This window comes from Felis catus, chromosome D4, assembly GCF_018350175.1.
Source record: "Felis catus isolate Fca126 chromosome D4, F.catus_Fca126_mat1.0, whole genome shotgun sequence".
In the NCBI taxonomy this organism is placed as follows: Eukaryota; Metazoa; Chordata; class Mammalia; order Carnivora; family Felidae; genus Felis; species Felis catus.
Window position 1 is genome coordinate 29058111 of NC_058380.1, and position 17803 is coordinate 29075913.

General features: G+C 42.3%; 1 protein-coding gene across 30 annotated transcripts in view; it reads left to right on the forward strand.

Annotated features, from left to right (window-relative positions):
• Nucleotides 1-17803, forward strand: part of AOPEP (aminopeptidase O (putative)) — a 343279-nt gene that overhangs the window by 202736 nt on the left and 122740 nt on the right. For 26 of the 30 annotated variants that reach the window (XM_045043607.1, XM_045043608.1, XM_045043612.1 and 23 more), the window contains exons 8-10: nt 14189-14293; nt 15669-15771; nt 16405-16512. In XM_045043607.1, coding sequence (XP_044899542.1) covers nt 14189-14293; nt 15669-15771; nt 16405-16512 — 316 coding nt within the window. Of the gene's footprint in view, nt 1-5206; nt 5426-14188; nt 14294-15668; nt 15772-16404; nt 16513-17803 lie in introns of those variants that run through there. The other 4 variants (XM_045043611.1, XM_045043609.1, XM_045043617.1 and 1 more) reach the window with 2 other exon arrangements.

A 17803-nucleotide genomic window follows, 5' to 3' on the forward strand; every position in this document is an offset into this window, starting at 1 on the left:
CTTGGCAGTCTTCAGGTCTCAACCCCGGAGAGTAGTCTAGGGTTTAGGAAGCCAGAGTGCCTGGATTTGTGTCCTGTTCTGACTCTTCCACTTGCTGAGTGACCTTGACAGAGGTACACAGCATAATAAGCTTTGGTCTCCTCACTCTAACATGGGGATGATAACACAATGGTTTCTACTTTATAGATGAGTAAGAGGGATAATGTGATGAATATGTACAAATCACTTGGAACACATATATTGGGTTGAGTCACAGAGAATTGCCATTTTGGTAGATCTAAAATGGCTCAGTAGTGTCAGTTTCCAATGATTCAACCTACAGTAAACACTCAACACATGTTAGGTACTGTCATCTAGACCCTCTGACACTTGGTCAATATTTACCCAACGAGTGACGGAGGGCACAAGGACACAGCCCTCGCAGCCAGCCCCACTCTCTCTCCTGGTTTGTTCTGGTTTCTGTCTCTTCTCTCACTGCTGCTGTCCTCCTCTGGCGAACACAAAGGCGCTCTTCTCCTGTCTCTTTAGCAACTGGAGCCTGGAAACACTACTTTTTCTCTTGATTAACTTCGAATTGGCAAGAATGTTCAAAAAGTTAATTTATAAACTTAAATTTTTTTCATTATTTATTTTTGAGAGAAAGAGACAGAGTGGGGGAGGGGCAGAATCTGAGACTCTGAAGCAGGCTCCAGGCTCTGAGCTGTCAGTGCAGAGCCCAACATGGGACCTGAACTCGCAAACCACGAGATCACGACCTGAGCTGAAGTCGGATGCTTAACCGACTGAGCCACCCAGGCACCCCGAAAAGTTAATTGTATTAAGAAGTTAAGAGGATTTTTAAAAAAATTTTTTTAATGTTTATTTATTTTTGAGAGAGTCAGAGACAGAATGCGAGTGGGTTGGGGCAGAGAGAGAGGGAGGCACAGAATCTGAAGCAGGCTCCAGGCTCCGAGCTGTCAGCACAGAGCCTGACGCGGGGCTCCAACTCACGAGCTGTGAGCTCATGATCTGAGCCGAAGTCGGACACTCAACTGACTGAGCCACCCAGGTGCCCCAAGAAGTTAAGAGGATGTTTAAAGAGGGGGTGGGGGAGCAAGAATGCCTGGTTACCAATGAAAAAGATGGGATTAAAAACAAAAACAAACCCCCCCAAAAAGTTTGAACATTAAACAAAGATGCTTAAACTAATAGCTTGAGGCAAGAATTACCTCGGCAATGCTTCTAAGACAAATGGAATCTTCATACCTTCCTGGAACCTACTTTTGGTCTCATCTGTACATCAGGGCCACACTGGTGTCCCCTCTGGTGCTGCTCGCTCGGTACAGTTCCCCTGGCATTCTGTGCAGAATCTGACCACAGCCCTGAGGAGAAAACAATTCTGGCCTCTATGGCTTCAAGCGTTCTTAGCTGAGTTCTGACCGCTGGCACTGGCCTGTGTACTTCCTGGGATCTCTATATACATACCTTGGAACTCCTACCCTCCATTCCATCCCTCAAGCCCGGGACCCCCTTCACCCCATTTTTTCTGTCTTGTTCTCTTTTTTTGAGCTGCGCACACTAGCAAGCTAGCTGTATAGACGGTTTCTACCCTTTCGTGACAGGATGGTGCTGTACCTGTGCCAGCATTTTCTGAAAAACCTGAAGGCTCTCAGCTAGCCAGAAACAGACTCTGCCCTTTCCTGTCTCAAAGGCCAGCTCCCTCCTCCTGAGCTGCCCACTCAGTTCCTGTTTCCTGTTGGAGGGACACCCTCAGTTCACACTTCTTTTACCCGGCAAAGATGATAGACATGTCCTGAATATTTGAACTCAAATAGCTCTCCCTGTTCATTTTTCTGAACCATTCCCTGGTTACTCATCACTCAGGTATTTCTAAGGGAGGGATAGAATTCTCCTTGATAGGCCCCTAATTACATATTTACTGTACATCGTGTTTCATTTTTACAATTACATTTAGTAGAGTTTTTTAAACATAGAAAAACTTAAAGAAGAAATAAAGCAGTTCATAATCACTGCTTAGTTAACCATGGTGTGGGGGTGGGTTTGTTTTGTTTTGTTTTTGTAATAAAAGTACTAAGAGGAAAACCCAGACAGTTTAGAAAGGTGTTAATTCCATCCCCACCATTGCAGTCTTCATTCACCCTAAGATAATCTCTGCTAGCATTTTCTTGTGAGTCCTTCCAAAAATAAATTTTGTAAGTATACACGCATACTTCTGTATTGCTCCCCCGTGTGCGACTGATTCATTATAACACTATTTGCCTGTGAAATATTTTCCTAAAACATAATACTAGTCCTGTATAATAATAATTCATGTATATAAACCAATCTATAATAATTCACTCTTATTTTGCCTCTGAGGATATCTCACGCACTCAGCCAATCCTAGCGTGATGTACACTACATTCATGGCTAGTGAGTGTTAGTTGCCCGCTCAGAAAAACTCTCATCCTCCCTGTACACTTCCCCCCAACACCATCATTTAGTTTGTGTTTTGGCCAATAGTTTTGACCAAGAATGGCTGACAAACAATACAGGTATTTGACTGGACTGCTGCAAGGACACATAAAAAGAATCTTCTACGTGTTAAGTTTTATAAGGGCTTCTTCCTCTTTCAAGTCAGTGGTGGAGGAGATAAAGAATAAAAAAGAGGGATTATATTTCTGTTCAAGATTGCACTGGAGGTTCTAGCCAAGGCAGTTAGGTAAAAAAGTGAAATAGAAGGCATCCAGATTGGAAAGGAAGAAATAAAACTATCTCTTTTTGCAGGCAAAATTATTTTATATATAGGAATATATATATATTTATATATATATAAATATATATAAATATATATATATATATATATATATTTTATATATAGGAAATCCTAAGGAATTTTCTCTCCAAAAAACTGGAAGAACTAATAAACAAATTCAATAAGGTTGCGGGATACAAGATCAATGTACACAAGTCCATTGTGTTTCTATACACTAGCTATAAATGATCTGAAAATGAAATTAAGAAAACATTCATTTGCAATAACATCAAAAATAATGAAACAGTAATAAATTTAACAAAAGAAGTGCAATACAGTGGAAACTACAAAACATTGTTGAAGGAAACTGAAGAATGAAGTAAATGGAAAAACATCTTGTCTTCATGAATTGGAAGACTTAAGATTGTTAAAATGGCAATGCTCAGTGTCAAAATTCCAGCTGCCTTTTTTTTTTTTCAGAAATGGACAAGCTAATCCTAAAGTTCATATGGAAATTCAAGGGACCCAGAATAACCAAAATGATCTTGATAAAGATTGAGGACTCATACTTCTCAATTTCAGTACTTACCACAAAGCTACAGTAATCAACACAGTGTGATACTGGCATAAGGACAGACATATAGACCAATGGAATAAAATTGAGAGTCTGGAAACAAACTGTTCTTTCTGTTTATGATCAGCTGGTTTTTCACAAGGGTGCCAAGACCATTCAATGGGAGAAATAATAGTCTTTTCAACAAATGGCCATGGGGTAACTGGATAGCCACATGCACAAAATGAAGTTAGACCCTCTGCTTCATACCACATACAAAAATTAACTCAACATGGATCAAACCCCTAAATGTAAGAGCTAAAAACATAGGTATAGATCTTCATGGCCTTGGATTAAGCAACTGTTTCTTAAACTAAAGAACAAGTGACCAAAGGGGAAAAAAATCAATAAATTGGACTTCATAAAAATTAAAAACTTTTGTGTTTCAAAGGACTCCATCAAGAAACTAAAAAGACAACCCACAGAATGGGAGAAAATATTTGTGAATCATATATGAGGGACTAGTATTCAGGATATATAAAGAACTCCTATAACTCTTATAACTCAAAAGACAACTCAAATTAAAAATGGGCAAAAGGGGGCACCTGGGTGGCTCAGTCAGTTGAGCATCTGACTCTTGATTTTGCCTCAGGTCATGATCCCAGGGTCATGGGATCAAGCCCCGTGTCAGGCTCCATGCTGAGTGTGGAGTCTGCTTGAGATTCTCCCTCTCTTTCCTTCTGCCCCTCTCCCCCATTCATGTGCACTCTCTCTCTCTCTCTCTCTCTCTCTCAAATGATTTTTTTTAATGGGCAAAGGATTTAAATAGACGTTTCTCCAAAGAAGATATACAAATGGCTAACAAGCACATAAAAAAATGTGACATTATTAGCCATCAGGGAAGTGCAAATCGAAACTTCAGTGAAGTATCACTTCATACCTACTAGGACAGCTATCCTGAAAAGTCAGATAGGAACAAGTGCCACAGAGGATTTGGAGAAATTAGAACCCTTGTACATTGTTGGTGGGATTGTGAATTGGTGCAGCTCCTTTAGAAAGCAGTCTAGTAGATCCTCAGAATGTAGCACATAGGGTTCTCATACAACCCTGCAACTCTACTCCTAAGTATTTACCCAAGAAAAGTGAAAACATAAGTCCAGCCAAAAACGTGTACACAAATGTTCATAGAAACATTGTCCTTAATAGCAAAAGTAGGAACAACCCTAATGTCCATCAGCAGATGAATGGATAAATAAAGTGTGTTATATTCGTGCAATGGAATATCATTCAACCATAGAAAGGAATGAAGTACTGTTATGTGCTACAAAAATAGATGACTCTTGAAAACATTATGTTAAGTGAAAGAAGCCAGTCACAAAAGGCCATGTGCTGTATGATTTCATTTATTGGAAATAGTTGGAATAGGCAAATGGATAGAGACAAGAAGTAAATTAATGGTTGTCAGGGACTGGAGTGAAGGGAAAAATGGAAAACCACTGCTAGTGGGTGTGGGATCTTTTTTGGGGGTGATGAAAATATTCTGCAATTAGGTACTGGTGATGGTTATACAACCTTATGAATATAATAAAACCAGTGAATTATACTTGTTTTAGTTTTTTTTTTAATGTTTAATTTTGAGAGAGAACACAAGTGGGGGAGGGGCAGAGAGAGGGGGCAGAGGATCTGAAGTGGACTCTGTGCTGACAGCAGCAAGCCCGATGTGGGGCTCGAACTCACAAACCATGAGATCATGACCTGAGCCCAAGTTGGCCACTTAACTGTACTGAGCCACCCAGATGCCCCTGAACTTTTTTTAAATGGTGAATTTTATGATATGTGAATTATATCTCAATTTTTTTAAAGAGAGGGATTGATGGAAATCATTGCATATTTTATAACATTTCATAACATCATTTCAGCCTTAGCAGGGTTGACCATCAGTGTCTGAAGGAGAGATGGAAGATGAAGTTATGGCAGAAGGCAACTGATTTCCTCAGGGCATTGGATGAGCCCCAAGGAGCCATATCTAGCACTGGATGCCTGGAAGATATCTCCATGGGGTTTGTGGTATAACAACCCCACCTAGAGATGAGTCACTTCCAAGAAAGCATCCCTCAAGTACAAGTATATACACATGAGTGAGTGTGTGTGTCAATTTGTTTCCACCACATACCGTCCCTTCCATTGTTCTCTTAATAACCTGAGGTGCCTGGGTGGCTCAGTTGGTTGAGCATCCAACTCGATTTCAGCTTAGGTCATGATCCCAGGGTCATGGGATCAAGCCCTGCATAGGGCTCCTTGCTGAGTGTGGAGCCCGCTTAAGATTCTCTCTCTCTCTCTCTCTCTCTCTCTCTCTCTCTCTCTCTCTCTCTGTGTGTGTGTGTGTCTTCCTCTCTCCCTCCCTCTGCCCCTCTCCCCTGCTCACACACTCTCTCAAATTAATAACCACAATAAAAACTAAAAAAATAATAATAATATAGTCCTGACTCTAGTTCTATTATCAACACATGTAGGTTTTGTTTTTTTTTTAACTACTGCAGAATATTCCAGGATATGAGTGTCCCACAACCAACTAACCACTTGTCAACCACTGGACATTTTGGTGATTTCTAGCTTTCTGCTTTTCCAAACAATACTGTGGTGAATGGTCTTACTGTTAATGCACAGCATGTTAAATATAAGACCTAGGGGCGCCTGGGTGGCGCAGTCAGTTAAGCGTCCGACTTCAGCCAGGTCACGATCTCGCGGTCCGTGAGTTCGAGCCCCGCATCGGGCTCTGGGCTGATGGCTCAGAGCCTGGAGCCTGTTTCCGATTCTGTGTCTCCCTCTCTCTCTGCCCCTCCCCCGTTCATGCTCTGTCTCTCTCTGTCCCAAAAATAAATAAACGTTGAAAAAAAAATTTTTTTTTAATAAATATAAGACCTAAATAGTACTCAGTTGCCCGCAAGGCTGAGAAGAGAGCTCTTCTCCCAACTACTCATCTTGTTTTACATCCTGGTGCATACTGGGCTTCAAACCCAGGCAAGCCCTCCACCCCCCTGTGGCTACCAGTCCTCAGCTCTGTGCCATTCTCCACCAAGGAGGGAAAGTCCTTCTCCAGCTCCCACAGACCATCTGCTCCTCTTTGAGTCATAAGATGAGACGAATCTTCCCACCATCTCAGCACACAGCAGCACACATGCTGTTGGTGTTCAAAAAGTGCTTCCAGCCCCCCTTACAAAATGAAGCCAGTGTTTGTCTCATTTGTCTCTTTCTGGGATAGTGTCATGGGTTTTGTTTTTTTTTTTTTTTTTTGATGCAGTACAAAAAAGTTTTCCCTTATTACCTTTTCTCCTGAAATCACCTCCTGTAATTTCCAAGTTCTCTGTATTCCTATGTTCTGAATGTGTATAGCTGATGGACAGCTTGCCTTTCGTCATGATCACCCTAGCCCTGAATAGAGTATGCGGCTCCTTTTAACCTGGATTCTGAGGATTCCAGTTCAGGTTTACTGCATATGCACCTCTCTTGCCTTCGCCCTCTCTCCTAGACTACAACTCTGTAAAAAATATAATGAAAGCCTCTTATGCTTGGATCATATACTCTTACGCTACATCTATCCCCAAATATATGTGGTTGAATAAAATTAAGTTTCCTCTAATTCATTTGTGTGTGTGTGTGTGTGTGTGTGTGTGTGTGAAGTTTATTTATTTATTTTGATAAAGAGAGAGAGCAGGGGAGGGGCACAAAGGGAGGGAGAGAGAGAATCCGAAACAGATTCCACACTATCAGCACAGAGCCCAACACGGGGCTTGAACTCAAGAAATGTGAGATCACGACCTGAGCCCAAGTCAGATGCTTAACTGACTGAACCACCAAGCTCCTTGTGTGCTTGTTTGAATCAGAATTTTTAATCAGAATCACCCTTGATGCTGATTTGGCATGACCAAGGCTACATAGCAAACCTGTTGACTCCACTATAGTGGATGAATAATGTTTTACATCTAAATACTGCAGCTTAAATAATTCTGGGTTATTTTATCTCCTAAAATCCTAGAACATTAGGGTCAGAAAGGACCTTGAAAGTGATTCTGCCTAACCTTCTGTATCCCTGACAGACAGCTACCCAGCTTCTACCAAAGGATTTCCAGGATCCAATTCTCTGGCAAGCAGCAATTTCCCTGTGGGTATGCCCATCTTAAAATGGCCTTCCTCAGACTGGGCTGGAACTGCCTCCTTGTAAGTTCTGCCAGGTCATCTTATTTACCTCCAGAGTTGCACAGGATTTGCCTTGTTCTCACCCAAACAAATCCACATGTGTGAAGACCATTGTCTTTCCTTTCCTGGTCACTAGGTCCCAAGATTTGGAAATCTGTCATACCTAATGCAAGGTTGGGAGAACCCTTGCCTTCCTGGGCTTGGTCCTTTGTTGTTGTCTTCATTGACAGTGACTTTCTCCAGATACGACACATGAACTGAACACAGTGCTGTTTGCAGTTACACCTTTGAAGAATTCAGTGGGACTATTCCTGCTTCTCTTGTCCGGCTAGGCCAGAAAAGAATGGACAAGTACTGATCAAGTTGGATGCACTCACATATATATCATATTTCATTTTTAAACCAGTATCCTACACCTTCTAATGGTGGTCCTACCATTCCAATCCCCACACATTTTTCTCTCCTCAGTAACGTTCATTGAGTGCTTCCGATGTGCCAAACACTTTTCTAAGCACTCTATGTACATGATCTCATTTTGCCCTCAAATTGGCCCTATGAGATGGGTTCTGGTACCATCTTCCTTCCCATGTGAGAGATGAGGAAACCAATGCATAGGGGTGTTAAGCAGTTGGCCACTTTTCTACAGCCAGTAGGTGGCAAGCCGGGATGCAAGTAGAGGAAAGTCTGGCTCCAGAGCTCAGCTCTTGACCACTGCTCTGGACGCAGTCTGATGCCCTCCCCAGCGGTACTTCCAACTACCTTCTCGTTGCTCCTGTTGAGCCCACCTACCAGCATGGTTATTATTTTGGAAGTCACATCAATCACTGTTGAGTTTATGGGGAAAGACTTATTCTTTCAAACCTCTTTGTTCTTATTAACTACTGTCTTATTAATTTTGGATCTTCATGTCAGCATGTGCTTGCTGTTCTTGCCTGTGGATGCTGTCAATCAACCAGCTAGACTCCCAGCTTGGACTAAAATGCAAATCTGTTACACCAGTACATCGTCATTCCTGGGGCTCAGCCTAAGTAGTACTCCCTCCTGGTTCTAGCCAGTAATTAATCAACAGCCTTGAGTTCTGTTTTTTAACCTAAAAGGCATGAAACAACCACTATGCACTCACCACTGCTACATCCATTCTGCCAGCTGACTTCTGTCAGGATGCCTGATGCCCACAGTGAATTTCTGGAAGTGGCCCTCCAGATTCTATGTTCACTCCTATAGTTCCTCATTTTCTGTTCTAAGAGCTCACAAGCTCTGTGTGAGTCACAGTCACGAATTTCATCTTTCCTCCTCTTAACCCCTCTTCCTTAGCAAATGAGAATAACATTTGTCTGTCCCCACCAGTCCCTTTCCTGTTGTCTCCATTGGTGATGTCCCCAGAGGTCTATGATTGCCAATGGAAGCTTTCAGAGTTGTGACATGTCCCTTACTGGGGCCTGGCGTCAGAACTCTTCAAGGAGGAGGGAGCCCCCGTCACCTGTCCCAGGCATCAGTTCCCACAGAACAATGCTGTTCTGCCATGTGCAATTTGAAAATCATTCTCCTTGGCAGGAAAGTTGAAGCAAAGTGGGAGTTCAAGTACTTCTGTTGGTTCCGTTGCATCTTCACACCTGGTCTTTTTTATGCTCCAAACAATCCCTCTAAAGCCCCTTTTGTTGTCCTAAACATTCTCCGTTAGCATCAGCTCCTTCTGACTTTTTGCCTTCCTGACAAGGATTTTATAGTTTCTGGGCTCTTATATTTAGCTTTGGTTTTTTTCTCTCTCCAGCATCCCCCGCTTTCATCTTTTGAATATGGCCTCTGAAAATTCACCTCATCGGAAACCTCCTAGGCAGCCATCTTGGTGTCTTTGCTCTCTGTTGTCTTCCTTATGTCCTTTGAAGACATGTCCAAATTACCTCTGGCTATGTTGTGGTGATATACGGCTCAGACCATTGTATTAATCTCTATTTTATTTTATTTTTTTTCCTCTGGGATTTTGTTTCCTAGGGAGTTCTGATTTATGGGCCCTCAAAACCTGAGGACTATTTTGGTTTTGTACTGATGCTCATTGCTTCCCACTTTTCGAAATTTCATCCTTCATTTTCCTACCCTGCTTTTCAGAGCTGGTGGACTTTGTATTGTCTACAGTTCCGCTAACTACAGATCTTTCCTTGGTCACCTTCAGCAACTGACCTCCCTTTCTATAGGTTCTGACCACTGGCTCCTTTCACCATCAGGGGTTACAACATACGTCTGCACTTTTCTCTGGCTCCTTGGAGGGAAGCTTCCTTCTGTCTTAAATCATCTTAGCAATTGCCTTTTTCAACACCAGAGTAATATCCTGCTGTGTCTGCTACAGGATAATGGTCCCTGATGGGGAAGAGAAACTTCAGGCTGGATAACTGTTAAATCCATTGTGAAAAGCACACAGATAATCAAACTTGCCAAACGGTAGCTCTGACACAATACAACTTCATTAGTTAAAGGTGTGCACAACTTTCTGTCCACTTCTCTCTGGTAGCACAGTCCAAAGTCAGGTCGGTGGCAAGGATGCACATTTTATAGATGGGAAAGTTGCTGCACAAACAAATGGAGAATATAAGATTCCTGTACTTTGAATTATTTCCGCCTTCATTTTTTACCCAGGATTTTAGAAATCTTCTCACAGAGTGGTGTAGACTATGGGCTTGTGTGTCAGAAATATGCCCAGACCTAGCTCACAAGAACTTTAGGCAACACCTGAAATTTGTTTTTTATTCGTTTTCTGCTGATTCTTCAAGGAGCAGATTTAAAGACTGTCCCCTGCAGGGTTTACACTCAAAATTGGGTTTCTCAAAGGGAAGGTGTAAGTCCTCATTAATGTGCCGTATCTTCTTTAAAATACTTTTTATTTTGCAATAATTTTAGACTCACACGAAGTTATTAAAACAAGAGGTTCTGTGTACCCTTCGCCCAGCTTCCCCTAATGATAACGTGTAGGACCACAGAGTGAGGTCTTTTGTTAATGCCTTTGCCTGTCATAGGCGGGGTCAGCTGGTGTTCCCTGAACTCCAGTCAGAATGCATTATGCCGATGACAGCATTCATGCTGTGCTTACAAAATGCCAACAGGAATTCTGGCTAAGTGCTACTAGATGCTACAACAGCCTGATGAGGTGTCATGGTCACGATCGCTGCCCCCTTTTTTACAGATGAAAGAACAGGCTTCGTGGGGTTGCTTGACTTGCGTGGTTCTTAAGCGGCAGAGTTAAAATTCACACCCAAACTCTTACCCAGTGTTTACACTGCTTCCTCTGTAGGTCCCACATGCGCATGTGGGGCTCAGATAAGTACAAGGAGGCCAGTTTCTGGACAAAGGTAGTGTTTAACTTCCTCCATTGTGGGGGCATGAGTGAGGCCCAACTCCCGGCCTTTCACACCTGGCAGGTCAGCTGTGATGGATAGACAGACAAGCATGTTGAAAAGCTAACGGCCTGTGGTCTCATTTCTTTCTCTCTCATTTCTGGGATGCTTAGTTTCTGGCTCAGGCACAACAGTGGAGAATTTATAGATGAAGATATCTCGTGGCTCTCACTTCTACTGCCAAGGGGTAGGAGATGGAGAAGGCTGGCAGACGGCCCGTCTGGGCGGTGGCAGAACAGGAGGTGTTCAGACCCAAGCTGACACGCCTGAGCACCTTTCGGAGGCATTTTCCCAAATCCCACCTTTGGTGATACTCCTACAGAATCGGTCCTTTCTTCGGGAGGTTTGAGTCTAAGTGAAATCACTGTGTTATCAAATATCACTGCTATCTGACAGTTCTTTCAATGTCCATATTGCTTCTGAGCGCAGTGGAAAAGGAAGGAGGCAAGGAAGGGAAAGGTCATGCTAATCTCGGTTGTTGCATTTGGTGCCAGGTCCAACAGAGACCAAGGACATTTAAGCCCAAACGACCTTGGTAACTTGATCTCCCACATTCCATGTATTCCAGCCAAGGAAATAAACACTGGTGTGTCATGTTAGAGAGATGCTTAACACTTTTATGTTCACAAAGTGCCTTCATGTTATCTGAGCGTCATCACGCTCTGGATAGGTGAGGAAACTGAGCTTCAGGGAGGGTAAGCCACCTGTCCCAGTTTCTCCACTTCTATTTGGCGCATCCACCACGGGGGCCTGGATCTTGGGGACACCTCAGAGTTCAGCAAGGACTTCAGTGTTCCAGCCTCAACTCTGCCACTAACTGGCTTTGTGGTCTTCCCCAGGCCTCACTTTCCAGCACTTTAAATGGACATAATCATAGTACCTGTCCCAGCAGGTTCTTGTGAGGGTAGAAGGACGTCATATGTAAGAAGAACTCTGCAGAGTACCTGGCACAGGAAATGGTAGCTGTTAGTATTAGTTCCATTTTCCATCCATTAGGAATGAATCTGGCTACAATTAATAGAATAGTAAAGCGATTTTGGCTTAAACAAATGAGGGTTCTTTTTCTCAGACAATAAAAAGTTTGAAGGCAGTCAGTCTCGGGCTGGCCAGCAGCCGAATGATACCATTAAAGACTATTTACGTTATTTCTTTGGTTGATTCTAGTCTCCATAGCATATTGACTTACTGCCTCCAGGTTGCAAGGTGGCTGCTGTACCTCCATCTTCCAGTCATATTTCCCTCTTTTGTAAGGAAAGCAAAAGCTTTCCAAGAACCCCACTTCAACCACAGTACACATCTGCTTTTGTCTCATTGACCTGGACCGTGTCTTCTGACTGTTCATAGCTGCCAGGACACTTGGAAAGTGAGCATTTAACTTTTCAGATTTAATTGTATAAGAGGCAGGAGAGAAGGTGGATGAGAATGGGATTGAGCCAAATTATATTTGCCACAGCTCTTCCTGCCTCTCACAGTGTCGTTCGAAAAACATACTGCAGGGGCATCTGGGTGGCTCAGTCGGTTGAGCCACCAACTCTGGATTTCGGCTTAAGTCATGATCTCGCAGTTCATGAGATCAAGCCCTGAGTTGGGCTCTGCACCGACAACACGAAGCCTGCTTGGGATTCTCTCTCTTCCTCTTTCTCTGCCCTTCCCTCCCTCCCTCCCTCTCTCTCTCTCTCTCTCTCTCTAAATACGTAACTAAACATTAAAAAAAATTAAAATAAAGAAAAAAATACTTCATTGGTCCTCAGGTGTAGAGGGCTTCGTTAATGCTAGTCATGTGTTCTCAGCACATGAACAGCAAACTCCCTTTCTACAGATTCCCTTTTATTCTCACAAAATGTGTAATGCTTCACGTGCGTCTATTTTTTCTTAACTTTCTAACTGAAATGTAACATGCATGAAGCACACAGATACTTCTAGATGGCTCAGTATATTTTTACCTATGTATCCTTGTGAAAGTACCACTGAGATCAATATATAGAATGTTCCCGGCATCTCAGAGACCCTCCTCTTTTTCCCTGCTCTGTCAATACTTGCTCCCAAGGGTAACCATTGTTCTGATCTCCATTCTCACAGGTCTGTTTTGCCTGTTCTTTGACTACAATTATTTAAATGCAATCATACATTGGCATGTGCTCTTTTTAGGTGTGCCTCCTGTCACTCACCCAGGAGAGTCATCTGTTTTTGCATGGAATGGTAGTTCCTTTGTTTCCTGCTTTCTCTCTGTGCTTTGTCTCTCTGCACAGACCTGGGGGTAAATGGCATCATGAGAACCAAAGTAGGATAGCAGAGCAAGTCACCCTCTTCCCGCTCATGGAGTATCTTTTCCTTGTAAAAACCACTCCCTTTGATTTCTCACAAAGCTTGCCTGCACACTGCTCTCTCTGCCACAACGTCTACTTTAAAAGGAACCTCTTGGGGACCTGTACGTTTGCCTTGGATGCTGTGAGCATAAAAGAATTTTCTTGAACACCTCTTCATTTGGAGAAGGTGGAAGAACAAAGTAAGAGAGGGACGCTTTCTGGAAAGACATTTTTAGGCAAAGGAAAAAAGAAGCACCAACTAAAGGCATCATCAGGGGCGCCTGGGTGGCTCAGTCGGTTGAGCGTCCGACTTTGGCTCAGGTCATGATGTCACGGTCTGTGGGTTCGAGCCCCGCGTCGGGCTGTGTGCTGACAGCTCAGAGCCTGGAACCTGCTTCAGATTCTGTGTCTCCCTCTCTCTCTGCCCCTCCCCTGCTCACTCTCTCTCTCTCTCTCTCTCTCAAAAATAAATAAACTTTAAAAATAAAATAAAATAAAATAAATAAAATAAATAAAATAAATAAAATAAAATAAAATAAAATAAAATAAAATAAAATAAAATAAAATAAAATAAAATGAAGGTGTCGTCAGGAACTTGAGCTAGAAGGCAACCTTCAGAGCAGACATTTACATTGGTCTTCTGTGTCCCTCCCCTTCTGATAGTCTCAGTTTAAAGTTTAAGGCCTAAGACACTCACAGCCAAGTCTGCCTCTCTTGGGGCTGGGAAAGCTGGTTTGAATTCAAGCTGACTCTGAGAAGTCTTCCTCCTGCCAAGGCTGTGGGTGGTGGGCTTTCCCTATCAAAGCCAGTGCGGCTTTCTTTATAAAAACGCTCAATCCCAGGACAAACTTGAGAGCAGGAATAAAGCCGATGCGTTTCAATGGAGTCTTAAATGAAGATGAAAGAGACTAGTTATAGCCGCAAGTACGGTCATGTATGTAAGTCAGGGATCAAGCACAAAAATGGAAACTATGCAGTTAGCTCCATCGGCCAGTTGTTGTTTCTCCTTTAGGAATCTGCTGGTCCCGTGCCTTGTGTCTGCCGGGATAATGTACTGGAATATTCAGCAGAGACTTAATCAGAGGTTCTGGCTTGGCAGCTTGAACACACTGCAAAGGTACTGACTGGCAAGCTGGGCCATCCTCAGATACTTCCATTTGGGTGCAGCGTCCTTACACCCTTGTGTCTGTGAGCATATGGATTGCATGGGTGAGCCACTGAAATCCATTGCCTCTAATATCAGGTGATCAACCTTGAATTTAGCAGTATTTGTTGCTTTCAAATATTTTATTAAGTTGATTAATTTTTGTAAATTTTTTTTTTTGTAAATTTTTGTAAATTTTGTATCCCTGGCCCTTGCTAGGGGCTTTGCATGTATTTTCTCAATTATTCTCCATAGGACCTGGGGAGTTAGGTAGGATTAGTCCTGGTTTGCAGATGAGTAAATTGAAGACAAGAGAATTTAAGTAATCTGCCAGTAATTAACAAGTAGTAAGAAGTGGGGTTGAGATTCGACACCAGGTCTCTCAGATTAAAGGCCATGGACCTTGAAACACCACACTACTTTTGAAAAATAAGCGCCCCCTGTCTGATATGTCAGCCCTCTGGTCAGCCCTTCCCTCCCCTCACCCCAAATCATGCTCTTCAGTGTGTCCAATAAGTGACTGGTTTTAGAACAGCTGAAGGCTGCAAATACCTTGCCACTTATTTGATTTTAGCTAGTTGTTGAAGCTTCTTTGTTATGCACTTATATTTTTAAAGGGATTTTTAAAAAATACTTGACACTATAGAGCAAAATGAAAAGCACCCTGATAGATAATAAGCAGACATTGGTTTCAATGCTGATATCACCACAAGTCGAAACAAGCTGGGAGACTGGGGATACAGACTTAATTTCGGCGTGCCTCGGTTTCCCTCATTTGTGAAGCAAGAAGGTTAACATGTAGGATGTTAATGTCTTCCAGTTCTAAAAACGTGGGCTTCTACAACTTCTGTTTTTGTTTTTGAGATTGTAAAATGGCCTCAGAGTACAAACATTTCTTAAGCCTTGAACTACTTAAATGCAAATTAAGAGAAGTGGATAACATTGGGGCTTTCAGAATTTTTTGAAAATGATATTAATTCTTTATCCTTCCAAGTAAAGCTGCATTTTCCATTGCATTTCCCAGTTCATCACTCCCACTGAAAGAAAAGCCCATCGGTTCTTAAATAATTCATATTGGAGCTCAGATTCCTTGAGGGTCTGGCAAGCTTTAATCTTGGATAAGATGATGTAAAATATTGCCAATAGCCAACCTCAGGTTGCCAACCCAAATATAAATCCCTCCTTGTTTAGTACATGAATTTATAATATAAACTGTTTTAAATTATACCTGGTACAATTGAACAGAACTCAGACACTGTTGAGCAACTTTGAAAATAAGAAATAAGATGATGTTACGGTTTAATTAGTTCAGAATGTGCATACTTAAAATTTTTCTGCATCATTTTAGACCCAATAAAGAGAAGACTGGCCATGTGAGTGACTCAGGATCATCTGTCGTCAAACATGGGCTCAATCCTGAGAAGGTCTTCATGCAGGTTCATTATTTAAAGGTACGTGTAGCTAGTGGCAGAGGCCAGTTGTTACGGGGCAGCACTTTTTAGGTTATACATGTAAACTGGGAAGACTAATCACATGGCTGGTGCCAAACAAAAACATTATCCACATTGTAATGTCACTTGACTGGGCAGATATCTTGATTGTCGCATAATTAAAACATGTCATACCCCCCAAATGAGACATGAATCAAATTCCCTACCCTGCGCTTCCCTTCTCTCTGCTTCCTGTCACTTTTGAAGAACAGAATCTTGAAATTGCTGTTAGGTTCAAAGTAGAAGACAGGAGTAATAAGGAAGTATTTTACATTGCAAAGGCTTTTCCTCATAGCTGAGGGTGGCAGGAGCTGGGCCCCTCTTCACTTTTGGTCCATGATGGACATCAGGCTTCATGTAAACAAAGGAAAAACAAGATGGTGATACCATTAACCGAAGAGTTGCAAGCAAAGTAGGCCTTCCTTAATTTCCAGGACCCGCCTTACTGGTAAGGGTATGGAAGGCAGCCCAGGACAGGTCAGAAAGAACACTTTACATGTGCATAAAGCACTGGTGGGTGAGTTAGAGTTGGCTGTGTTTTCTCACAAACCCATGACAGGCATCTTTTTTTTTTTTTCCCCTCCTTTCTTCTAGGGCTATTTCCTTCTCCGGTTCCTTGCCCAAAGACTTGGAGATGACACCTATTTTGCATTTTTAAGAAAATTTGTGCACACCTTTCATGGGCAGCTGATTCTTTCTCAGGTAATTTATGAGTCATCATGAGTCCATGATATATAATTGGAGGGAGTGTGGTATGTAGGGACTAGGTTATGTGAGTATTAAAAAGTAGGGGAAAGATTTACGATTTAATGCAGTAAGAAAAATAGGAAGTTAACGAAGTGGACACAGGGCAGTGTTGTTTCAGGGAGGCTGACCTCCCTATAGCTTTGGGACAGGCTGTAACCCAAAGCTGTTCCTGTGCACAGTGGTATGGATAGTTGCACCTTAAGTGACCCTAAAAACAGAAACAGCGCAGTCCCTCTCTTCTCTCTACCTGGAATGATCTTTGCAAGCGAAGGTGCACCCACCGTGTTATTCTTTCCCCTTTGTCCTTATCATAACCTTCGTTGTCATTCCCATTATTTATCATTATATTTTCATTTGTGGGTCCATTTGCTTTTTTCTGTCTCCTCCACTCTGCGTATAAGTTCAACAAGGCCAGACCATGCTCTTTACGTCACCAGTACCTAATATACAGTTGGTACAGTACATGTGCCATATATATTTTATAAACAAATAGATTAATAAAAAGATACACTGACATAGTCAGATAGCCTGGCCACAAAACTATCAGAGAAAGACACTGTCAGCTTATACTGGCATGAGGCCGGGCTGCACATAGCAAGAAAGTTAACAAAGAGGGAGAGGCTCTGAAAACAGCACTCATAACTGATAGAGAATAGAAGATGCAGCCTCAGCACAGATTGGTCTGATGGGTATTTTTGCTATTTGACAGTGGTGCTCATACACAGTCTTGAAGTCACATTGCCCACAGTGTTAGATGTAACAGATGTGCATGCACAGTCTAAACACTTGTGGAGGGAATAGCATGATGTGACAAGACTGGATGGCTGTTCCTTGCTTCTACGTTCTTTTTTTTCTTTTGGTTGCGGGGGAAAGGAAGGTGTTCCTAAGCATATATTTGGAAAGACATCTCGAAAAGGGGCTCAGAAGTCTTATATGCTTGGTTGACTGATTAGCCCAAACTCCTACTGCTTAAAACCACTTCTCACCAAGATTCTGCATTGTTAAATGAGTGCCTCACATTTACCGTGACTTCGGAGGTTCCGATTTCAACTTCCCGTGAAATACTTAGTGCCCCCCTCCACCAAATTGCTCGGTTTTTCTGTTGTTTATCTTCTGTGAACAACAGCTTTATTGTTTTCACATAACAGCTTTATTGAGATATAATTCACATACCATAAATTTCACCCTTTTAAAGTGTACAAGTCGGTGGTTTTAGTATATTCACAAGATCGTGCAACCATCACCA